This window comes from Candoia aspera, chromosome 4 (genome assembly GCF_035149785.1).
Source record: "Candoia aspera isolate rCanAsp1 chromosome 4, rCanAsp1.hap2, whole genome shotgun sequence".
Classification (NCBI taxonomy): Eukaryota; Metazoa; Chordata; class Lepidosauria; order Squamata; family Boidae; genus Candoia; species Candoia aspera.
Genome location: NC_086156.1, coordinates 85,599,598 through 85,625,176, shown reverse-complemented (window position 1 = coordinate 85,625,176; position 25,579 = coordinate 85,599,598). Strand labels below are relative to the sequence as shown.

Sequence of the window (25,579 nt, the reverse complement as noted above, 5' to 3'; positions counted from 1 at the left end):
CAACTCCCAGAATTCCCCAGCCAACACACTGGCTGGGCAATTCTGGGAGTTGAAGTCCACACATCTTAAAGTGTCCAAGTTTGAAAAATACTGCTCTAGAGACGTGATGAAATAATCCCTTGTGGATTTCCTTGGAGGCAGAGGAAAGGTGTTACCAGCCAACTCTGTTCTCTGGTAGACTTGAATACAATGCAAGGATTTTAAACTGCCTCAATTCCCTCTCTCTGTTTGCCCTGAATGTCTCTGGATTGCAGAACTGTCACTTGTTAACTTTAGTACGGAGCTGTTAAAAACTACACTGGACAAGAGATGCCTTGTTCTCCACTGGCTGGGCTGCTGTGCATCCCTCTGTGATCTGAGAGAGAGATTGGGAAATGACTGTGTGTTAAGAGGGTGAGAGGTGTAACAAGGCAATGTAGGAATTGCAGAGTTTGCAGCAGAAGAATTTCAGAGGCTAGCAGGGAATCTTTGGCATCTCTGCCAACTGATGGAGGCCACCTTAAACATTCTTTCTTCCATCTAAGCCTGTGTCATAATTGTGGCAGATACAGATTTGTAATACCACCATCATCATTACTGTTGCTGCATTTTTATTTGATATGTGCTTGTACTGTTGCTGGATGGTCTTGAAGCAAGATTCATACGTTGTTCTAAGCCAGACTTCTCCAACCTGTTGCCCTCCACAAGTGTTGGGGCTGCAGCTGGCTGGAATTCTGGTAACTGAAGCATTTGTGCATCTGCAGGGCAGCAGGTTGGGGAAGGGTGCACTAAGCCCTGGCTTGCTTTAACCATGATTTGTTGAGTAAGTGACAATTATTCAACAAATTGAATAATTTGTTTGTTTATTTGTTTACACATCTTAGCTGTAAATCTTGTTTTACATGCAGTAATGGGTTTACATAATACAGTAAGAAAACTAAGCTATAATGTAGCTTAGTGGAATATCCAAAGCCAGGGCATTTCAAAAATTTATAACAATTTAAATATTACCCCCCCAATGCCCCCCCCCCAATTACAATTCTGGAACCCGTAGGTTTTCTAATATTGCAAGGATGATTTCCAAGATAAGTTTGAAACTGTCAATGCCTCTCTGCTTTTGATTTTATGACTCACATTTTGTTCAGCTCCGATCTGAAAAGCTTGCTTTTTATGCCCAGGGCTAAACAGTTGGCAGCATTGTCCCTGATGATATCTCATTAGCAGCTGGGCCTCCATCAGGGCCCTATGGCAGCTTTCCCACCCACCCCTGCCCCCAGCAGCTACAGCAGAGGCAATGGAAATTTCATTAATGGGAAGTCTTTATCAAGATTTGCAACACAGCCTGGGCAGATGAGCAACTTAATTGCGGCTGTCCTCACTGGGGCCCAATTGAATGGCCTCTTGCGCTGCCTTGCTTTATCTTATGCAGCTCTTCCATTTCCTGACAATTTTTCACAGGAAATGAGCCAGTCCTTGACTAACACAATGCAATCTCATAGCCATGCCTTGGACATTGCTTTTCATACATCTGATGCCACCGAAAAGCTTGGCTTCCCAGAGCATCCCTTAAGGCTCCTAATTAAGGGATCTCCTTCACCTCAAAATGTTGCTGTCTGTCAATCATGATTGGAGCAGGAGGTGGGGGTTGCGGATGCCAATGATCGGAGTGGTTGACAGGTTTGAGCAAACTGCAATGAAAAACAGGATGTAAACGTTTCAGATTGTGTGGCAAATCCAGTTTAAATGTGACCGGGTTCACAACTCCCACAATGGGAAAAGGACCAACAAACTTAGGAGCCAACTTCTTCGAGGGCTGAGGGGACTTAATGAACTTGGTGGAAAGGTAGACCTTATCACCAACTTTAAAAGCAGGTTGAAGGGCTCGTCGCTTATCAGCGTGCAGTTTATAGGCAGATTGGGGATCAGCCAACGCCTGCTGAATCACTGGCCACGAATCTGCCAGTTGAGCAGCCCAATCAGAAGCAGAGCAGGGCTGCGTGGAGGGTTGAGGCAACTCAGGAATGGGAACAAAATCCCGCCCAAAAACAATATGGAAAGGGGTGTGCCCTGTGCTCTGATGGATGGCATTGTTATAAGCCACCTCAGCAAAAGGTAGCAGATCAACCCAATTATCCTGCTGATAGTTGACAAATGCCCTCAAAAATTGCTCCAGGGTCGAATTAAGAACCTCCGTAGATCCGTCAGTCTCCGGATGCAACGCAGTGGACAACGCCTGCTTGGTGCCCACCAGCTTCAAAAATGCCTTCCAAAATTGGGAAGTGAACTGTGTCCCATGGTCTGTGACCAAGCGGGAGGGGCTACCGTGAATCCAGTAGATGTGGATTAGAAAAAGGCGGGCCAATTGCTGAGCAGACGGAATAGAAGCACGTGGAATGAAATGGGCTTGCTTGGAAAAGTAGTCCTTTACCACCCAAATCACAGTCTTTCTCTGACTAGGAGGCAAATCCACAATGAAGTCCATAGAAACCTCCTCCCAAGGACGGGAGGGGCTGGCCACCGGCTGCAGCAGCCCTTGCGGTTTACCCCCCTTCCATTTTGACATGGCACAGACAGGACAAGAAGCAACATAACTTTTTACATCACGTCTTAATGTGGGCCACCAAAATTGGCAGCGTACCAGATGCAAGGTTTTGACAAACCCAAAATGACCAGTCACTTTATCATCATGAGACCTAATCAAAATTTCCCTTCACAGACTGTCAGGGACATAGAGGCGGTTTTGCTTCCAAGCTAAGCCTCTGTCAAATGTAACATTGTCTCTATTCGTTTGCAACCAAGTATCAGATTTCACCTCTAGCAGAAACTGTTGTTGCAATTGCGAGGGAATTGGCGTCCTTCCCCCAGCCAGTGAAACCGACGCTGGGGGCAGCTGTGCACGAGTCTGACTGCATGTAACAGCTTGCAACCCCAATTGGGGTGCTGTCCACACCGTGCCCACAACATCAGGTGCCTGGACCGAATCCTGGGGCAGGCGGGAAAGCGCATCAGCTAGGAAGTTTTTCTTTCCCGGAATGAATTTCAACTTAAAGTCAAAGTGACTGAAAAATTGAGCCCAGCGGATCTGCTTAGGACTGAGCTTACGGGGCGTGCTGAGCGCTTCCAAATTTTTATGGTCAGTCCAAACCTCAAAAGGACATTTAGCCCCCTCTAAGAGGTGGCGCCATGCCTCCAAAGCAGCCTTGACTGCAAAAGCTTCTTTCTCCCAAACATGCCACCGCCTTTCCGTCTCAGAAAATTTCCGGGACAGATACGCACATGGCTTCAGGCGGTTGTCAGCATCCGCTTGCAGCAAGAGTGCTCCAATTGAGAAATTGGAAGCATCCACTTGAACCACAAAGGGTTTAGTGGGATCAGGGTGTTGAAGAATGGGTTCAGCAGTGAACAGGCTTTTGAGTTTGTCGAAAGCCAACTGGCAGTCAGGTGTCCAATTAAGCAATGCCCCCTGGTTCTTTACCTTGCGTGTGTCCCCCAACCGCTTTGTACATAACAAGTCAGTGAGAGGGAACACAATTTCTGTGAACCCCTGGATGAATTGGCGGTAATAGTTGGAAAACCCAAGAAAACTTTGGAGCTGCCTGCGGGTGCGCGGGCGCTCCCACCCCAAAATGGCTTGAATCTTCACAGGATCCATCTCAATGCCCTTGTCAGAGATCCTGTACCTCAGGTAGTCAAGCTGAGTCTGATGAAATTCACACTTAGAAAGCTTAGCATAGGGCTCAGCCTTTCTCAGTTTGCTAAGCACCTGTTTCACCAAGCACTCATATTCCTCTTCCGTTTCAGTATAAATCAAAACATCATCCAAATAGACCAGTACACCCTTGAACAAATGTTCATGTAACACTTCATTGATCAATTGCATGAACACCCCTGGTGCCCCCGCCAACCCAAAAGGCAAAACTTTATACTGAAAAGAACCCAGTGGACAATTGAAAGCAGTCTTCCATTCATCCCCCTCCCATATGCGGATGCGGAAATAGGCTTCCCGCAAATCCAGCTTAGAGAAGATTTTCCCCTTAGCCAGATGTGCTAACATGTCTTTTATTAATGGCAGAGGATATTTGTTTAATATCGAGACCACATTTAATCCGCGGTAATCTGTACAAAGTCTCAATGTCCCATCCTTCTTCGCTCGAAACAAGACGGGGGCGCCCACTGGTGAATTTGCTGGTTCAATAAAACCCCTGGCCAAGTTTTTGTCCACAAACTCCCTCAACGCCGCAAGTTCCTTTTGAGTCATGGCATAAATTTTTGGTTTGGGCAGTTGAGCGTCAGGGACCAACTCTATCGCACAGTCAGTTTTTCGATGGGGTGGGAGTTGGTCCACTTCTTTCTCACCAAACACATCTGCAAAGCCTTGGTATTGCTCCGGCAAGCCCTCCAGTGGTGTGACAGTGAAATGCGGGGTTGCTGCCGCCGCCCTCCCCACTGCAGCCTCTGGAGCGTCGTCCTCCCCAGGGGCTTGATAGAAACCATCGCCAAAAGTCGAAGTCCTGTGTACCCAATTTATATAGGGGTTTTGTTGGACCAACCAAGGAATCCCCAGAATGACTAAGGGATGCCCCACAGGCGCCACCACAAACGGCAGCCCCTCACGGTGGCTGCCCATTTGCAACGCCACCATGCCCGTGTAATGGGTGACTGGTTTCCCCCCCGCCGTAGAACCATCCAGCTGGGTGAAAATCATGGGATGTTGCAGTGGAAAGCTGGGTAACTCCAAAGCAGCCACCACGTCAGGGTGCGTCAAGCAACGCGAACACCCCGAATCGATAAATGCCCAGACTTCAACGGTTCTTGTGCGGGAGCCTAACTTCACTTTCACGTTCAGTGTGGGATAGTTGGCACTCACTGAAACATGTTCGCGCCCATCCTCCACCACCTGCCCACAGGCACTTCTTAGAGCAGGTGGCTGGCGTTTCCCACTGGCTGGCGTAGATTGGGCTCCCCCTCGCCCCCGAAGTAAGGAACCTCCTCCACTTCAGTTTCAGCCATGGCTGCCTTCATTTTCCTGGGTAGGGAGGGAGATTTCCCTGTCGGCTTCCCCGAACGATCATCGGTCTTGCCCTTTGGGCATGCCATTGCTCGGTGACCTTCCTTTCCACATCGGAGGCACTGCCCTTTCGCATAGCGGCGCTCCCTCTCCTCCTCCCAGGCACGTTGACCGGACTTTCCAGTAGGTGCAGCAGGGCGGGAACCCTTGCTGAGCCCGGAATATCTCATCACCTTCCTGTGAGCGAAGGTTTCATGGGCATGTTCAGCCTTCCCTGCCAACTGTATCCATTCATACAGGGTATCTGGGTCGTCCCTATGAGCAACCACCTCAGGACCTCCGTGTTCAGACCATCCTTAAAAAGTTCTATTAAGGTAGATTGGGACCAATCCTCAACCTTCCCAGCCAGAGCCTTAAATTCCAGAGCATAGTCTGCCACCGATCGTGGCCCCTGGCTAAGCTCCCTCAGCGCCCGTTTTGCCCTTTCTTTAGCTAACGGGTCTTCAAAGTGTAGCTTCAACACCCACAGGAATTTTTCAAACTCCTCCAGCTCAGGGGCATCCGTTTGACATAACTGCACATACCAATCGGCAGCCTGCCCCTTGAGCTTAGTGGCAATGGCATTAATCTTGGCTCTTTCTGAACGAAAATACAGTTCCCATTCATCCATATAACTCCTTGCATTGGTAAGGAAGAACGATAGCTTAGTTGGATCTCCATCAAATTTGACTGTAAAGTCCTTAACCCCCACTCCGGGCGGTCCCTTCGCCACAGCTGGGCGGTCGGACTTTCTTTTAGCTCCCAGGGATCTCCGCTCTCAAGGAGGGGACCTTGAAATCCTCACCCTCAGCGCTCTTGCCTCCTCTCTGCGCCGGGTCCTACTCCTTTCCTCTGAAGAAGGTAGGAGCAAAGAAGGAGACAAATGCCTATTACTAGACTCCTCTCTCCTCCTCTCCCGGGGACCCCAGTCCCTTGACATTTTCTGAAACATAAATTCTAGTGACTCCAATTTGGCCTCCACCAGTCTTATATGGTCAGGGGTTTGGGAATCCTCCTTTCCCTCCTGCCTCACCACAGTTGGAGAACTCGGGTACCACTGTTTCCAAGACATTTTGGACGTCCCTGGTAGGGGTCCCTGTGATTCATCCCAGGTGACCAGTTTGCCTGGCGACTCGCCGGTCGGTTCAGGGGCTCTTTTACCTCCAACCTCCTCTTCTCCCAGGCTGGAGCTCGACACCTCCTGAATTTCTGAGAGCTCCCAAGTAGGGACCCTCTCTGTTCTTATCACTGTGGAGTCAGGTTCCCCCTCGCTCGATTCCTCGCTTTCCGTGGTTTGGGGATTTGGTTTGCTCATCGCTAGCACTTCTCCCTCACAAAATAAATCTGGAAAGGGGCTAACAGAAAATTTTTTGAGATTCTCAGCTTTATGTAAGGATTGCCTACCTTAATAGACTTAGACTCACAAGTAGGAATTTAATGATATCTGATTTATTAAAGAATAGTATGCAAATACAGAGAAAGCTGAGAATGAGCAAAAGCGCGCCAAATACAAACTAAAAACCCTCGGCTCAAACGTAATCCCTCCCCTCGCCCTGCCGTTGCAAACTCCCCCTCCCCCCCCGGTGCTGGTAACCATTTCTACTGATGTCCTGGGAAAGGAACCTTGAACACACGAGATAACCCAAACACATTCCAATCCAGCTGCTAACATACAACAATCCCACGAGATGGAATCCTCCTCCCCTCCCAGACGAAACACGCATCAGCCAATTGACATGCGAAACGTTACGATGTAACGGCAACATTGGAACGGTGAACATGACAGGAACATCTTTCAGTAGCCATTCGCAGATTGCTTAGCTGTTATATATTCCACTCAACTCATCTCTGTCCATCCATCCATCCATCCATCCATCCATCCAATATCTATACCAATCTCTACCTCTCCCAACCCAGACTCCACCAGATTTGCTGGAGTTCAGGTTCCCCAAAGTCTCAGCCAACATGCCTTCTAGAAACAAGCAAGAAAAAGAATATATGGATTGATACATCCATATCAATATACAACTATTTCTATTATTTGCTGCAGCCATACAATGCAATCAAAATAATTAGTAGAGTACAATAAAGACATGCCTCAATGAGCAAAATGTTAATGTACTGTATATATTTGCTTTTAATCTGATTGCAAACCTCCTAGAGTCTTGGAAGGTGGACAGTATACAGTATATGAATTAATGTAAACAGATTAAAAAATGTGATATAAAAAAGAAAAAAAGATGGGGGGATAAATTTTGACTCCTGATGACTTCATACACATCTGTGTAGTTTTATGGGAAGCAAAGACAAGTTATTTGCCATTCCCGTCTTCCAGGATATTTCTATACATTCCCTGTCCAGCACAGAGTCCTAGTATTCCCCAAGGTCCCCCGTCCAACTACTAATCAGGCCTGACCCTGTTTAACTTCTGAAAGAATAGGAGAGAAATGATAGGTTTGCCTAGCTGAGCTATTGGACAAGATACTCTCTCGATTCTTCTTCTAATGTAGCCTTGTTCAGTACAGGTATCTGAACTATACAGGCACAGCCATGTTAACCATGTAACTGAAGAAATGAATGAAGATTTTATGAATTGGCTGGAGTGAGTCTGAGAGTATCTTCTCAGGCAATTCCTAAGTATCAGCTGTGAATAACAAAAAAAAAAGTCAACACAGGAACTAGATACATGCCAAGGCTGGGAAAGAGAATGAAGCTGTATAGACTGGCAACAACCGGATCTTGTTTTAGACTGTTACGAGAAATTGGTGCCACTTGAATGACATGTTGTGAAGAGGATAGAAAGGCTCTCAGAAAAGACTTGTTCCAGCTGTCATCATTTCGTATACAAAAGTGACAACCCTATGTATAAGATCTGTACATAGATGTACCAGACAACCCAACAAGATCAACACCAAGTTCCAGAAAATTTGCTATTCAACTCCTGGAACCAATCAGAAGTTTGAGGGGGTTCATAAATGTAGTGTGATTTTCTTGCCAGTGATCTAGAATGCAATGACATCTTCTTAATCCAGAAGGTATAAAAGAGACAGCAGGGAATTTCCATATTTGGGGGCTGGGCAATGAGAGAAAACTCCTGGCAGCTGGATACATCAGAAGCTCCCATTTTCACTTTTCTATAGAAATATCATCTTGAGGTAGTTCTATCTGCAATCATGAGACACCTTGCATACCAACCATTTTCTCTATCCTGCTTCACCTTCACTTTGGACTAGGCATCCAAACTGTGGGAAGGAAGGAAGGAAGGAAGGAAGGAAGGAAGGAAGGAAGGTTGATTACTATTTAGGATTGAACTTTGTTCATGCTCATCTGACTCACCTATACCTCTCTCTATTTATGTATCTTTCCTATAACAATAAAATACTATTATATTATACTTGGTGTTGATCTGATACCTGAGGTGGCCCATATCCTCAGATGATCTTGCAGAGCAGACTTGATCACCCTATTTCATTTTGGGAAAAAAATGAGTTAAATAAAGTTGTGTTTCTCTCTCTCAGGACTAGTCTAGTGGAATGATATTTCATGGACACAGTTTTGGGAAAGGAGGAGCCAAATGCAGCTGGATGGAAAGGACCTCATCTCTCTCTCCTTATATGTTTGGCAGGTGGACACAGATGATGTTCTCACCAAAGAAGAACAGATTTATTTGTTGAATGAAGCAAAATCAGCATGTCACAATCAGATAAATGTCCAGAAGGAGCAAATCCAAGGTACCCAGTTTTTGTTTTATATTGCTATAGAAAAATTGGCTATATGTTCAAATAGAAATGCAAAATTTACTGTCATTATTGGAAAACTATGAGTAGGTGCCAGTTGTGCTGGCCTGCTCCAAATCCTATTCAGACCATTCTACCTCATAGGGTTGTTGTTGTGGGGGAAATAATGGAAGAGGGAGTGTTATGTATGCCAACCTGAGTTCCTGAAAAAAAGCAGGATAAAAATCTAATAAGTACCTGAGTAACTGTTGATAGGTAGGTGTTAGCAACATAATGCTTCTAAGTACCAGGGCATCTGTTACCACCCCAAACAGAATCTGCAAACTCCCCAAATTAAATTGAAATTGCAACACTAATTTTTAAAAAATGATTAACATTCTGCAGGATTGCTGGGATACTTACTAGATTTTTGTGCCAGAACACCAAATTTCACAACATGTTATGAAACATCAACATTCTCAAAAGGTACTTCCCAAGATCCTGGGGTGAGAGATCACTGAAATTTCCCAAGATTTAGTGATTTGCATGAGATTTGAGGTGTTTTGAGTTTTGGGGGCACCCAAGATGTCACAAGATTATGTGGTGGCATCTGGTGATCTGAAAAATTTGCCAACCTTTGCTTGATTAGCAATTTCAAGGCCTCCCGGTTATTGTCCCATTTTAGAATTTGGACTAACCCTTCAAATCAAGAACTGTAATGCAGGCCACACGCCCAGCTTAAGCACAGCACTAAAGTAAGAGGCATATTGGCTGTTGCCTGCATCATTTTAAAATCTCTTTTTGCCCCTCCATTCATGATTGTCCCTCTCTTTCCTATACCTCCTCCCCATGACTGACAAAACAATGGCATTGTCATTTCCTTGTTAGAGGGTCACTGTTTACCTGAGTGGGATGGAATCATTTGCTGGCCGGAAAGTCTCCCAGATACAAAGGTGGCGGCTCTTTGCCCAGACTACATCTATGACTTCAACCATCATGGTAGGTTTGTTATCTCAGTTTCCCCTAAAAGCCTAAGATGTTTTGGCTGTTTGGGGACATCTGAGATTTTAACTGCATCTTTGAATTTAGCATCCTGATTTTTAAAAAGCAAGAGGGTCTGACATTGAAATTATAGAAGGCAGGAAGTAAGGTTTTGAATATTTGCCTGATATGATCCTAAAGAAAATGGCATCTTCTGAGAGTGTTTTTGAACAATTATTTAGACCAGACACCATTCTTTGTGACAAAAGGCCTTCTTCAAAGCAGTTCACAATAAATTGTATCATAAATCTGGCTAAAAGTCAAATACAGCTAGTCTTTCAAATGCAAAGAATGTGATACTATGGGTAAGGAGATGGCCTAGGGCTGAGGAAACCCAGCTTCAAGTCCATCTTGATGGAAGTTCACTGTATGGTTTGGGGCCATCACCTTCTGTCATCTGCAGCCCTACCTCATAGGGTTGTTGCTGTGGAGAAAACTCAGATGAAGAAATACAGTAGATGCTATCTGGAAGAAAGAAAGAATATAAAGCTAATAAATTATCCTGGATGCTTTCAGATGCTGGAAGAAATCTGATCTACCCAGGGGAGTCCAGAGGAGGATCAAAAGGTTAAGATGGCATCCAAGACCATGTGACCAGAGCCATGCCCCTTTTTATGTCTGTTGCATGACACACATAAAAAGGGATGGGCTTCATTCATGCGGTCGTATGCACCATCTTGACAAACACACCCTTATGGCTGTCCCTGGGTCTACATCAGTCCCCAAATGATGTAGCCTTTCAGATATGCCAGACTTCAATTCCCATCATCCCCTGGCTAGCACAGGTTTGGGAGTCAAACATAGCTGTAGGGCATCTGCCTGAAGGAAGGATGGCATTCTTTGTGTTGAAGAAGGATGGCAGTTTCTTTCCCACTGTTCCTTGACCCAGGGTTAGAAACATTTATTTGCTTTATTGCTCTTTCACATATTCTGCAACCCAGCTAAGGAACAGCACCGCTGTGACCTTGGCTAATGTCAACACACGAAGCAGGGTTGGACCTGTCTAGGAGCTGAATGAGGGATCACCAGGAAATCCAAGGGCTGAAGATTAGATTGACGAGATAAAGAAACCTTTTGGGAGGAAGCAATGGCAAAGCATTTCCATTTTGCTGCCAAGTGAGCTACACCGATGTATCTAGGGAGTCACAGAGAACTGACATTTACCTTTTTATATATTCTGGAGCCAGTGGCCTTTATAGATGTGGGCCACTGGCAAGCCTTGCTAGCATCTTCTGCTTTGACTGGTTGATTGCTCTTTTGCAGGGGTGTCTGTAGAGTATGATACAAAAGGTCAAGGTGGTGGTCCTGACAATTACACTTGTTTTTTATGTGCACACATAAAGGACAGAGGAGCTTTGATCACACTATCATAGCCACCATTTTGATTTTTTGTACTCTACCCTGCAGACATCCCTGTTTTTTCATGTCTCTGTCCACCTGTCCTTTATTTCAGGTCATGCCTACAGACGCTGCGATGATGGTGGAAACTGGCAACTGGTCCCTAATATGAACAAGACCTGGGCCAATTACACAGAATGTGTCCTCTTCTTTGCCCCAGAACGGCAGGACCAAGAAAAGGTGAAAGTTTGCAATTTTGTCAAGAAGGGAGGAGGGAGAGCAGGAATTATGGAGGTAGGAGATGGTGGAGGTTTATGAGACCAGGAGTGCCCCTTCATCCTTTTGGCCAGCCAAGAAAAATCCAAGCAATTATTTAAGGAGGGAGGGGACCATGACAACACAACACACATTAAATTATAAACCATGGTTTACTAGCCTTGGTGGTCAAATTCATGCAGTCCATTAAGCCATATATGATGACTCAACAGCAGCATGTCCAACCTTTACATGCTGATGGGCACATTAGGAATTTTGGGACTGTATTCTGAGCACTCTCACAGAACAGCTTCTCGTGTTCAGATTATTTCTTTCTTTCTTCGGTTTTCTGGGCCGATGGGCCCAACTTCAAACAGAACATGGTGCAGTCTCTATCATTGTTTTGTTTTGTTTTGTTTTGTTTTGTTTTTTGTTTTGTTTTGTTTTGTTTTGTTTTGTTTTGTTTTGTTTTGTTCTGTTGGTTTAGCAAGACCTCCTGGTCCTCTATGGGCCTGAAAGCAATCTTGGAAATAAAGATTATGCTTGAGGCTGGTGCATTGCCTTATGGCATATTGCCTTTCCGTTTCAGTTTATAAAATGAAAAATCAATATTATTTTATATCAGGTCAGGCATGAAGTTTGGCTTGCATCAATATTGGTGTTGCCAGGCAGACTGGCACCCATGGGTGCTGTGTTAGGGATCTGAAACTTAGTACCCATGTAAATCTTACCCCGACTCAGTTAGGCAGGTCACAGATCACTTAAAGAAGGACTACACATTTTTGTCACACTGAGATCACACTTGGTCTCTAAGAGACATGTGAAGGATGCCCTTTAAACAGTGTTTCAGGCAAGGATAAAGAGGGTGTGTGTGTGCTAAAAATATCCCCATTCTTGTTTAATATAACTTTTTCATATATTAAGCCTAATATTAAACTGGACCCTCCAACCTGGCATCAAGAAGGGCAACATGCCTATGGACTCCCTTGCCTGGTGCCTGCCAGATTCCTTGCCAACCTTACTTTTTGCAATATAAAGCATTTACATTAGTGTAACATTATACTCACAGACACACACACACCAAGATTATGGCAACCAGCTTGATTGATAACTGACAAATAGAGGGAGAAAATGTAGAAGCAGTGAAAGACTTTGTATTTCTAGGTGCAAAGATTACTGCAGATGCTGACTGCAGTCAGGAAATCAGATGTTTAATTCTTGGGAGAAGAGCAATGACAAATCTCGATAAAATAGTTAAGAGCAGAGACATCACACTGACAACAAAGGTCCGCATAGTTAAAGCAATGGTATTTCCCGTAGTAACATATGGCTGCGAGAGCTGGACCATAAGGAAGGCTGAGAGAAGGAAGATAGATGCTTTTGAACTGTGGTGTTGGAGGAAAATTCTGAGAGTGCCTTGGACTGCAAGAAGATCAAACCAGTCCATCCTCCAGGAAATAAAGCCAGACTGCTCACTTGAGGGAATGATATTAAAGGCAAAACTGAAATACTTTGGCCACATAAGGAGAAGACAGGACACCCTGGAGAAGATGCTGATGCTAGGGAGTGGAGGGCAAAAGGAAGAGGGGCCAACCAAGGGCAAGATGGATGGATGATATTCTAGAGGTGACAGACTTGTCCCTGGGGGAGCTGGGGGTGTTGACGACCGACAGGAATCTCTGGCGTGGGCTGGTCCATGAAGTCACGAAGAGTCAGAAGCGACTGAACAAATAAACATACATACGTACATACATACATACATGGGTAAATCAATGATCAATTGAATCCCAAGAATTCTTATCCTGCATGGTTACGCCTGGTTGGACATTTGGGAGTAGCATCTTCCAAAAAGCAAGCTGAAGACAGCTGCTTTATCCTCATTAGGGTTGGGAACCAGATTTTTATATCTAAAAGTAAAATAGAAATTAAAAACCCACTCCTTTAAGAGCCAAGTTCTCTTATTTTTTTTTAAAAAATCCAGGCAGAAATCTGTGCAAACTGAATCTTAACAATTCTGTAACAAACCCAACAAAATTCTGTTAATAGAAATCTCAAGCCCAACTAATATTTTTTACAGAACTGTCTCTTCTTCTCTAAAAGGGAAGCTAACAAATCAAGAGGCACTTCTGATAAAGTCATAAATTGTTTATGTTCACAGGGTAACCATTTTCTAAAGAGGCAAGTTTCCCCCATTATTATTATTATTATTATTGATCATTGAGATCTAATTACTTGTGAAAACTACTTTTGCTAGGTATCCCCTCTGCACTGTGGCTTCCTTTTTATTTTGTACAGAACTGAAAAAAGCTGTTTTGTTTAATGCCCATTTGTTTCAGAAAAGGGCCTTTTTTGTTTGATCTGTTGCCCAGCTGGGTTACAGCCCCTAGTCCACTTTGTTGGCTCTTGAAAAGTTAAGCACAATGAGATCCAGTTAGTATTTGGGTGAAAAATCATGAGGAACTTCCTTGGTAGCTAGACTGGGAAGTTAAAACAAACAAACAAAATGCAGCAGGAAGTGGCAACGTAGTAGTAACAAACCACTTCCATATTGTTTCCATAATACCTGTGTGAATGCATTTCTGGGGTCACCGTAAGTTGAGCCTGACTTTAAGGAGACTTTACCCTTGACCTGATTTGTTGGAACTTCAATATATTCATTCCTTTCTGCTCAGATGAAATAAGTGGGACCTTTTTCTGATACCAAGTTAGCCGGGCAACCTGCAAGAGGCTTAGTTATGCAGAAACGTTTCTCTTTTCTTCATCTAGGAGGTGTTTGACCGTTTGCACATCATCTATACGGTGGGCTACTCCATCTCCCTGGCCTCCCTTGTGGTGGCTATGTGTATCCTTTGCTTCTTCAAGTAAGGAGGAGAGACCTACTCTATATTCCTATCCTATCCCAAACCATCAGCACAGTTTCAGGTCAAGAGGAGAGGGCTCATTAGAAATCACAATTTCTTTTTAACTCCTTCATTATTTTATACATATACATAGAATAACCAAGTGATCAAAATATATATGTACTTATCAACTTGGGGTGTGTATGTGTGTGTATACACAAACACACAAGAGTGGAGGTAAGAACAGGCATGCAATACATGCATAAAGGAATTTGTAGAACTGTGTTTACTGTTACCTTGAACTGATGCTTTTCCCATTGCCACTGAAGTGATCATCTGCCTCCAGCATCTTCCTATATCGCTGCTACACATTATAGATGCCTGTGTTAGCTGGGCAGCTGGAGTGACTTCATGCCTTGGGCGACCCTGCTGGGATTACATACTCTGGGCATACACTCCTGACATTTGCACTCCTCCTTCCCACCCCCACCCCCACCCCCACCCCCACCCCCACCCCCACCCCCACCATGAGGCAGCACAGCAGGACTTGGCGGGGTGTGGGTGGAACTGGACAGCGGCACTGAAAAACATGAAGGGAGAGCTAAGTCTTAAAGCCTGCAAGGGGGAAATAAAGCTTTCCAGATGTTGCTGAATTATACCTCCTAGCAGCCTCCTCCTCAACCAGCATGGCCAATGAGAGATGCTAGGAACTTGTTCATCAGAATTTGGAGGTCAGTTGTTCTACAGCAGTGTTTTTCAACCTTGGCTGCTTGAAGATGTGTGGATTTCAACTCCCAGAATTCCCCTGCCATCTTCAAGCGGCCAAGGTTGAGAAACACTGTTTTACAGAGTCCCTATCCCTGACTTGAAAAGGAAGTTGGGTGCAGATAAATTTTCATAACCAACAAAGCACAAGAAAAAAAATTAGTTTGTGTTACCATTGTGTATTTTTGTATCTGTAAGTGTCAACTTTGCTTATCCTACAGAGAAATATAAAGGATGATTGTTATGAATTGCAATGTATTATTTGTGAGTAGAAGAGAGCCAGTTCGGTGTGGTGGTTAAGGCATCAGGCTAGAAACCAGGAGGCCATGAGTTCTAGTCCCACCTTAGGCACAAAGCCAGCTGGGTGACCTTGGGCCAGTCCCTCTCTCTCAGCCCTAGGAAGGAGGCAATGGCAAACCACTTCTGAAAAACCTTGCCAAGAAAACTGCAGGGACTTGTCCAGGCAGTCTCTGAGAACTGGACACAATTGAATGGATTAAAAAAAATGTGAGTAGAGTGCAATGAGTAGGCTAAAGGAACCAGCTCTGTGTGTACGCGCACATGTGAATGTGTCTACTGCAGCCATGTTCACTGACAGAAATGCTCCTCTTCCCCTTCTAATTCTTCTCTCTTTGCTCAAGTTCAGCTTCAGCAAAAGTCCCGTTAGTCATCAAAACCTCTATTTTTAAAAAAATACAGTTCCATGCAGCAAATGTTCTTGTTTATCCTTGCTCTCTATCAGTCCATAATGAATAAAGCACAATACTCCTTCCAAGCCTTCTAGAATCTGCTGTATTACTGTTTGATATATTTCTAGAGCTGAAGAAATACTAAAAAGAACTGTTTACATCACATGAACTCCTGTCATCTAGCTGCATTTGCATCTAGGACTGTAAACAATTGTGCTCCCACTAAATTAGTTGTAATTTCTTCTATCCACCCTTCCATTGCTTCAAGACTGTTAAATCCTTTATTTTATCTCTAATTTCAGGAAGCAATCCATTAAGTTTCTCTATTTCTTTCTTACAGACTGTATAAAACCTTGCAAGTAAGAACATTACAAACATCAAATGTAAGGTTAGTAACATAGTCAAGACAAAGGTTGCAGGATATAGTAAAATGTAAAGTTAGCTATAAGTATCAGGATACTAATCTGATGTTAAAGTTCCAAATGGTAGATTTTGAGGCAAAGGCTGTTTTAGGATTAAAAGCAGTACAGTAGCCTACGTTCCCAGGAAAACTCATATAGCACTGAGTGTAAAAGTTGAGTAAGAACTGAATAGAATGGGAAAGACGCCTACTGAATGGGTTCACTTCTTGAGCCAGAGAGGGCCAGCAGCTTTCACTGAAGCTGAACTTAAGCAAAGAAAAGAAAGAGAAAAGGGCACCTTTGATCAGTGAACCTGGCTGAAATAGAAAAAGTTAGAGAGCCCCACCCCTCCCAGCCAGCTCTCTACTCATTACACTCTACTCACAAGTAACACATACAACTCATAACTGATGTAGTCTAAAGCTCATCTTTAGTGAAAGCTTGATCCTGTGATATGGAACCACCAATGCTGTCATGTGGCTATGACCTCCCTTTTCCCCTATTGTAAACCAATTTAGTGATTGGATTAGGACCAAGACCCAGATGCAAGTCCCTTCTGGGCATCAAAGTGGAGAAATCGTGGGTCTCTTTCAGTTAAACTAGACTACTGTAGAAGGTAAAGTGGGGAGAGATGTCACATCACATATGTTACCTTGGAAGGAAAACTAGATTAAAAATGTAATTAATGAATAAAATAAAGCCTACCTGTGTGTTGTGTATTAAAGGCGACTCCACTGCAGTCGGAACTATATCCATCTCCACCTTTTTGCCTCCTTCATCTGCCGAGCTGGGAGCATCTTTGTGAAAGATATAGTGTTATATTCTACCTCCCGACCAGGGCTGGTGAAAGGACAAGACCATGATTGGGATGCTGAAGAGCTGACTCTCACTTTGGGACCCAGAACCCAGCTGGTAAATTCCTGTGACCAGGGACAATTCCTTCCCCCAGTGACCTGGCGTTGCATCAAGCCAGTTTGTTTTGATCCTGTTTGTTGAATAAACCACAGCAGTTGGGATCAAACAGCATGTTCAGTTGCATCCCTGAAGCCCAAAGCCCCCCTTTGTTTTCAAAGAATGGCTCTTGGTCACTAATGGTTAGGTTACTCTCCCCATGGTAGAGTATAAAAGGGCAACTCCTTATAGCTTCCATTATTCATCTAAGCAGAAAAACAACAACAACATCCTTAAGGCAATGTCCCCAAGGTTGCCCAGTGAGTCCTGCAAGTGTGTAGCAATTTCTACTGAAGTCCTAGGTACCAGTGGGCAGTAGATTCAGAGTAGCACAATTAATAAGGTGTACAAAATGTGACAACTTGGGGCATTTGCCAGAACACTTTAATAGAAATTCTGCGTTCAGCAGGGCAGTATCAAATGCTTGGATAAAACAAAGAAAGACATTAGATGCCTTGCACGAGCTCCTTGGCAGCTGCCTGATGCAAAGACAAAACGTTAGAAGAGGTGGAGTTGGGCTTGATCCAGTAAGACACATGTACATGTATGAGACCTGAATAATGTGCACTGTATCTATAGGAGTGCACAGGATTGCAAGAAGCTGAAGTATCAGAAGCAGAAAGCATCTGCAAACTCTTATCTGTGCCAATTTAGCTAAAAGGCATGTGGTGTGCTTCTCCATTCCTCCAGGCAGGTTGCAAAGTAGCAGTGACTGTCTTCCTCTATTTCCTGGCTACCAACCACTACTGGATCCTGGTGGAAGGCCTCTACCTCCACAGCTTAATCTTCATGGCTTTCCTGTCCAACAAAAGCTACTTGTGGGCCCTCACCCTCATGGGATGGGGTAAGAACAGTCCAGTTCACGTGTTGCCCTCTGCTGTCATACTTAGCTTACACAGGGCTCCACAAACTGGATTAGCAGCTTAATGTAGAGACACTGAAGGATGTGGGCCTACCTCCCTGGACTTGAAAGGCTTCCAAACTCTTGTAACTTCAGAGGCAACAGCAGGGGAGATCAAAAAAGTCAAAATGGCATCCACAACTGTGCAATTAACAGCCCTGCCATTTTTACATGTGCCACCTGTAAAAAGGGGTGAGGCTTTGAACACAAGGTCATGATCATCATCTTTTTTGATCCCCCTGAAGATGCCCCTGGTTACTCCGTGTGTGCTCTTGGTTTCCTCACCTTTTACTATTTCTCCCACCTACACCCCATCACAGAGGATGAAGGGATAGGCACAATGTTATTCTGTCTCCCCTCCCCCCTGTGTCCTGTTAAGATATCGCTGGAAACCCAGATTTCTTTCTGCTTGCTTTTCTTTTTCTTCTTCCTTTGAGGGGCACCTGCTGTCTTTGTGTCCATCTGGGCCACCGTAAGAGCATCTCTGGCTGATACACAGTACGTAGCTTCAACTTTGCTTAAACCTTACTCTGAAAGATTGGAAGCAAGTCTGCGCTGCACCACCCTCACCACAGGGGGATGGAGGGAGTAGAGACCAAATCTCCAAACTCTCAAGTGGTACTCAAGGGTGCCAACGCATCCCAGACACTTCCCTTAGAGCCCACCAGGTTCTCTGCCACTCCCAATTTTTTACACACATATAGACATGTGGAGATGGATGACATTTATAACTGACATCAATATTGGAAAGCAATGTACCATCCTCCAGGTTCATTTTGTTTCATACCCGAAGAAGCCCATAAGCTTATGGGCTACCCAATGGCTAGTCCAGTGCTTTGTTTGGAAGGGGTCCACCTGGCCAGAAAAAGGTGAAAGAGAACAGGAATATTAGAGAGCTTTTTCTGCGATTGTGGAGGAGCTGGGAGAGGGTGGCAGGTCATACCCTGCTGGAATTGGTGCTATGCAGCTGATAGTAGCCATTGTGTGCAAGAAGCCAAAACAGGATTTCCAGAAGCCAAAAGAGCCCACCAGTTCTGTGTACTTGGGGCCCCCAAAGGAATGAATTCAATGGAACTCCAAGAATTCTCATCTTGCATGGTTACTCCTGGTTGGACATTGGGGAATAACATCTTCCAAACATGTGGAGGATGGCAAGCTGAGGACAGCTACTTTAGCATCATTAAGTCTGAAGGCCAGATTTTAATATCTAAAGATAAAATAGAAATAAAAATGCAAAGTTCTTTAAAAGGCAAGTCCTCTAAAAGGCAAAACCTGTACAGGTAGTCCTTGACTTACAACCACAATTGGGACTGGAATTTCCATTGCTAAGCAAGGTGGTTATTAAGTGAGTCACACCCAATTTTACAAGCTTTTTTGCTGCAGTCGTTAAGTGAATCATGTGGTTGTTAAGAGAATCCAGCTTCCCCCATTGACTTTGCTTGTTGGAAGCCAGCTGGGAAGGTTGCAAATGGTGATCACATGACCCTGGGATGCTGTAACCATCGTAAATACATGCCGGTTGCCAAGTGCCTGCGTTTTGATCATGTGATCGCAGAGACACTGCTACAGTCGTAAGTGCAAGGACCAGTTGTAAGTCACTTTTTTCAGCGCCACCATAACTTCAAATGGTCGCTAAACGAATGGTTGTAAGTCAAGGACTACCTGTACAACAGTATCTTAAATGTCTTTTTGATCTACAATATATTGACCCTGCTGGGCTGGGCATAATAGGGCATCAGTTCATGGGTTATTGGGTCATATTGGCCAGGAATATGTTGTGGTCCCAAACCAGATTAGAGAAGGCTGTCCAGGTATTAAATCTACCACAGTTTAGTTGCAAAAATCTTCACAACCAAAGAAATACAGAAAAATGAAAATGTGTTGATGCCTTTTTCAGATTTTTGCAGTCCAGATATAATAGCCCTATGAGATATAAGGGCAAAGAATCTGTCCTAAAACTCCAGAATTCTCTAATATGAATCTTCCATGGAATCATATTAGATACACTTAGTGAATTCACTTTGTCCCAGTCTCTGGGAGAAATTTTAACACTGAATTAACATAAGCATTATAAGCTAATCAATGCAAAGTGTCATATACAGGTAGTCCTCATTTAGTGACCACAATTAAGACCAGCAACTCAGTTGTTAAGCAAAGCTCTTGCTAAGTGAAACCGCAACTTTGCTTATGATCTCACTTCAGGTTTCCTTTGCTTTATAGATCTGTGAAGGTCGTAAATGCAACGATTGGTCGTAAAGTTATTTTTCATCATTGTTGTAACTGCAAACGGTCGCTAAATGAGGCAATTGCTAAGCGAGGTCTACCTGTATTAAGAACTTGGAACAATTAAAACATTCCAAAATCCAGAAATCCAAAACCGACCCAGTAACATGACCAATGTGCTGCATCACAAAATCTCAGACAGTTCGTTCTCAAAGTTGTATTTCAAAAGTGCCAGTAGAGGGATACCATATGGCTAGACCCTTTATGGCTGAATGCAACCTCTCTTTGTCAGATGCTGGGACCTCAGTGCTGGAAACATGAAATGGATCTATCAGGTCCCAATCTTAGCAGCAATCATGGTAAGAAGGGCAAAGAACGGCTGGGAATTTGGTAATACAGGTTTCCTGTGGCTGTATTACTAATCAGCTTTGTATGGTTTAAAATTAGTTTTAAAATATCAGATAGCATCTTTTGTTAAGTATCCCGTACTCTTAAGTTTTAGAGTTGCCCATTAGATCTGCATTGTTTGCTAAGAATTAGGCCTTTCTGGAACTTGCCCCCACATTGAGTTCTTTTAGTCCTGATGCTCTTTGGGTTGTAGGTTGATGTCATGTTTTTTAAAATGTAGACTTGTTTATCTGTTAATTGTTTGGAGTGAGAGCTAAACAGCCATCAAAATATACTGTTATACAGTATATTCCTCTATATACTGAATATAGAAACTGCATAATTCCACCAGTATACAGGTAGTCCTCAACTTATGACCATTTGTTCAGCAACCATTCCAAGTTATGGCGGCTCTGAACAAAGGGACTTACAACCCACGCCTGAAGTTACAGCCATAGCACCACCCTCGCAGTCATGTGATCAAAATTCAGGTGCCTGGCAGCCTGCCCACATTTATGATCGCAGGGACGCTTCAACTCCCAGACACCAACCTATTCCTCCCCCATCCCCTATCTCTGCTCTTTTGGCCACGCTGCACCCTGCCTCATGGGGCAGCAAGCAGCTCCAGAACTGCGTGGCTCTGGGGCTGCTTGCCATGCTGCAGCTCAGGGGCCTCTTGGCACGCCGTGGTTCTGGGGCTGCAAGAAGCCCCTGAGCCACAGCGCAGCATGAAGCCGCAGCCAGCCTGGAAGCCTCAGCTGCCCCAGCCAGCGCCAGCAAGCATTCGTTCGCCCAGCTGCCTTCTCTCCCAGTTCCCACACCAGCCGTTCGCCTTTTGCGCCCAGCCTCCCGGTCAAAGCAGGAACGCCTCGCTGCCTTTGCCGTCTCCTTTTCGGACCCGGCTTCTCCAGTGAACATTTCCTACATGTGGCTCTCTAAGCCTTCGGAAAGCTGCGCTGTCTTTCTGAAAACTTTCTGAAGGCTCAGGGAGCCACGTGCAGGAAACGTTCGCTGGAGAAGCCGGGTCCCGCTTGGGGCTGGGAGGGACCAAGCCCGGAGTGGCTTGGACTGGGGTGAGTCCTCGGCTAATGACTAGTGGAATTCACTTAACAACAGCGAGGGGGATTGCCAGGATTGCCGTCGCCAAGCGATGCGGTCACATGACGTCTCGCTTTATGACTGCATCGCTTGGCCGAAATTCTGGTCCCAATTGTGGTCGTAACTGAGGACTACCTGTATAGAATGTCTGGCTCAGTCTCTCTGTGTTGCTGGCAGGTGAACTTTCTTCTCTTCCTCAACATTGTGAGAGTCCTTGCATCCAAACTATGGGAAACAAACACAGGGAAATTAGATCCACGACAGCAGTACAGGTATGTACTTGGGCATGGTTTTCTCTTTTAGCTCCACAATAAACAACTGTTTCATTTCTCTTAACTGAAATGGAAACTCTCCCTCCTTGTTAATATTCCAGAATACAGTCATCACCTCCAGTTTTAATCACACTTTCATCACCTTAGGTTGCTTAACAGTGAAGAGACAATTCTTTCAGATCCCACCTTCCGTGAAGTCATGGTGGTTTCTCTTGAATAGGCAGTTACTCAATCTCCACCAATTCTTGCAATGTCTTTCTTTTAAAAAATAAACCCCTAGAATACCAAGAACTATTAAACAGACCCCAATTTACTATATACTGACTAGAATTGGATCTAAGGCAGGATTGGGTCATCTACAGACTGGATGCAACCTTCCTGCTCCTCATTTACAGCTCCCTGAGCTATCCAGAGCAGGCAGGACTGATTTTGGGGGGTGGGGAGGAACAGTCTGGGGAAGGTTTTAAGTGGCAAAAAATGTACCTATTGATAAAAATACAAGCATCAGACTGAATTATCCCGGAGGGAGTTTAAAGCACCCTTTTCTCCCCTTAATGCCTCCCCAGCAAGAGTGCAAATTCCAGTCTCATCCACTCTGGTAACCCTGTCAACAGGTCAACAGTGATGCCCTCCTACAGCAAGGTAGAAAGACATACTGTAGTACAGTCTTGGCTTACGACTGTAACTGTTTCTTCAAGCTTCTAGTCCCTTTTAAGAGTCATCCTTTTGCTGGCCTTATTCCCCATCAGGGCTTTTGCTTTGTTTAGTTCAACAAAGGAAAAAATTTTGATCTTCTAGAGCCGCATTTCTCATCCTTAGCAACTTTAAAGATGTGTGGACTTCAACTCCCAACTTTAAGTTCACACATCTTAAAGTTGCCAAGGTTGAGAAGCACTTTTCTAGAGAACCAGGAGGTGACAAGCATGAAAATATCCCCCCTGCTACTTTCAGAAAACTACTGAAGTCAACGCTAGTCTTGATGCCCCTCTTTGGGGTCCATTACGTGGTGTTCATGGCTATGCCTTACACAGCTGTCTCCAGCACACTTTGGCAAATACAGATGCATTATGAGATGCTCTTCAACTCTTTACAGGTGAGTCTTTACGCCTATGAAGTCTTGTTTTTGAACTACTCTGTCCCAACTATTTCTTATTTATGGTTGTCTCTGTCTCTGGGCAGGGCTTCTTCGTGGCTCTTATTTACTGCTTTTGCAATGGTGAGGTAAGAACATGGATTTGGGGGCTGTATCTACCCAGGCACAAGCATGAGCATGTGTATAAAGCGGGCTCTTCTCTACAGTGTTTGCATGGATTTTCGAGAGCAGCCACCAATTTATTAACCCCCACCTCCTTTATCTGCCTTATATTTCTCTCCCAGTAAAATGGTACTGCTTTGCATGGAATATTTAAATTTCCAAAATAGAGAGCTTTCCCAAAAGCCATGCTCTTTGGCCCAGCATCTTCTTTTCTGATTGATTGATTGATTGATTTCACATAATTTGTATTCTGTCCGAATCATAGATCCTGGGCAGCTCACAATCCTAAAAGTGTAAAGGATGAAAGCCTTCATAAAAACAGTAATTTCAGCATAACCATAAAAATAACTAACACTAGAACAATAAGAAAACAACCTACTCTCCAAAGCTTGGGCAGAAGAGGTTGGTTTAACTTCTTTTCTAAAGGATAACAGAAAAGGGACCATTTGGACCGTGGGGGGGAGGGGGAAGACTATGCCATACAGCCACTGAACAGGTCTGCCTCTGGACCCCTAATCTTCTCACACACTGAGGTGGGGTGGAATCTGATATCTCACTCTGATCCAATAGATTACCTCTCGCAACAATTTTATGTTAAACAACATGGAGAACAATATAGTATATGAGCCCTGTGGCAGTCCACACAAGAGTGGCCAAGGATTTGACTTCTCATCGCCCCCCCACGGTGGATTAGACCTGCCCAATCACGAAGGAGTGGAACCAGTGCAACCCAGTGCCTCCAATCTTCACAGGCAATCCAGACACTTCAGTTCGTGATTAGAATGTCACATTGTGTTAAGCCATGGCGTTTGTTGTTGGGTTTTGGCTTAGCATTATGTATGAACTTAATGTTAATCAAGCCACATTTAGCATGAGAGAACTTAGCCAAAAATGGTGGTTGCATATACCAAGCCTACTCAATCATGCTCATTTTTTAAAATATACACTAATCTTCAGTTTTGACCTTTTTAAAGGACAAACCTAAAACATAACTTGGAGTAACATTCCACCCTAATGGTTTTTCCTGTTACCTGATTTGAAATTCAGGGCTCATTTTCTAATTGGAAAAATATGTACACACTGGGGTTTTAAGGAAAGGTGAAGGATGGGGAGAAGAGTGGGCACCTGAGAATGTATTTGGGCCAATGCTGCCTCTACCACATATCCAGAATTGAGAACAGACTCATGTTGATCTTAGCCAAGCGGCATTCCTTTGATGATCTGTCTCTCTCCCTAGGTGCAGGCTGAAATTAAAAAAGCTTGGTTCCGGAGAAATTTGCTACTGGATATAAAGCAGAAGACCCATGTCACCAGCACAGGAGGGAGCTGTTATTATGGCGGTCTAGTATCCCATGCTACCAATAGCATCAGTCTAAGTATGGCCAGCTGGGGCACAGCCTCCGCAGCAGCCATAGCCATGCCTTTGGGTGCCAAAAATTGGCTATTGCAGCTGGCCAGCAGTGGCACTGCTCTGGAATACTTCCCTGCTTCCTCCACTCTAGGTAACTGCTTGAGTCAAGAGATGATGCAGAAAGCTCCTGATGAGATAATCAAGGCTTTGGTGGACTCTCCAGGCCTAGAAGAAAACCACCCCAGCTTGAGAAAAGATCTTGAGACCATGCTATAAAGATTAAAAGCATGTCTATCCGTAGGACTGTACTCATATCTTGGAGCAAGTTAGCAATGAATTGCTAGATTGAATCCTAAGCCACTCATCATTATAATGACTAGGATTAGCTAGTTTACTATCCATCTCAGTGTGAAAAGATGATTTACTAGCCATTTCTGACTGGTGTTGTGTATATATAATCTTGATCCTGGATCTAGAGGACTGCTCAGGGAGATAGGAAATGGCTAGCAAAATTGCACCTATAAAGTGCTTGCCATTTATTTTCAGGTTCTAATCAGCAAGACAGATCTGCCTTCTTGTCCTACATTCACCATTTTAGCCTCAGCAACAATAAATAGAAGTATGCTTATATATGTTCTACCAACAGCACAGCATTTCTTCCCCTCACACACGTTAGGTAGTATTTGTATTGTTCATTTTAGAGCTCCAAGATTAAATAGGCAAAATTGCTAGCTAGTGCTTTAGCTGATTATAAGGAGTGAGAACTCAACTAGTATGCACTTAGAAAGAAGTGAATTTGTTCTTGATGTTTTTTAATTGTGTAGTATTATAGTGAGAAATAAATGTTTCCTTTTAACACTGAATTGATATTTAACTATCAATTCTGTATCTAATTGTGTTACACAATGGATTTTTTCAAAATCATATTGTGCGGAAGCTTGCCCCATTTTTCTGCAAATCATTCTTCCCAACATGACAGTAACCATTTTTGGAGAGAACTGTTTATTTTGCCAAACTACTGAGGATTGTACAAAGAATGAAAAAAGGTATTGATCCAGTAGCTTATTGAA

At 44.1% G+C, this 25,579-nt stretch overlaps 1 protein-coding gene across 1 annotated transcript; it reads left to right on the top strand.

Annotated features, from left to right (window-relative positions):
* The first annotated feature begins 8,600 nt into the window (after positions 1-8,600).
* LOC134496340 (parathyroid hormone/parathyroid hormone-related peptide receptor-like) lies at positions 8,601-24,785 on the top strand. The gene is made up of 12 exons (XM_063302072.1): positions 8,601-8,757; positions 9,631-9,741; positions 11,237-11,361; positions 14,143-14,237; positions 16,797-16,983; positions 17,713-17,866; positions 18,361-18,421; positions 20,439-20,505; positions 21,809-21,903; positions 22,855-22,996; positions 23,083-23,124; positions 24,396-24,785. Exons 1-12 carry the CDS (start codon positions 8,601-8,603, stop codon positions 24,783-24,785), a joined length of 1,626 nt encoding a protein of 541 aa, XP_063158142.1.
* The last annotated feature ends 794 nt before the right edge of the window (positions 24,786-25,579 follow it).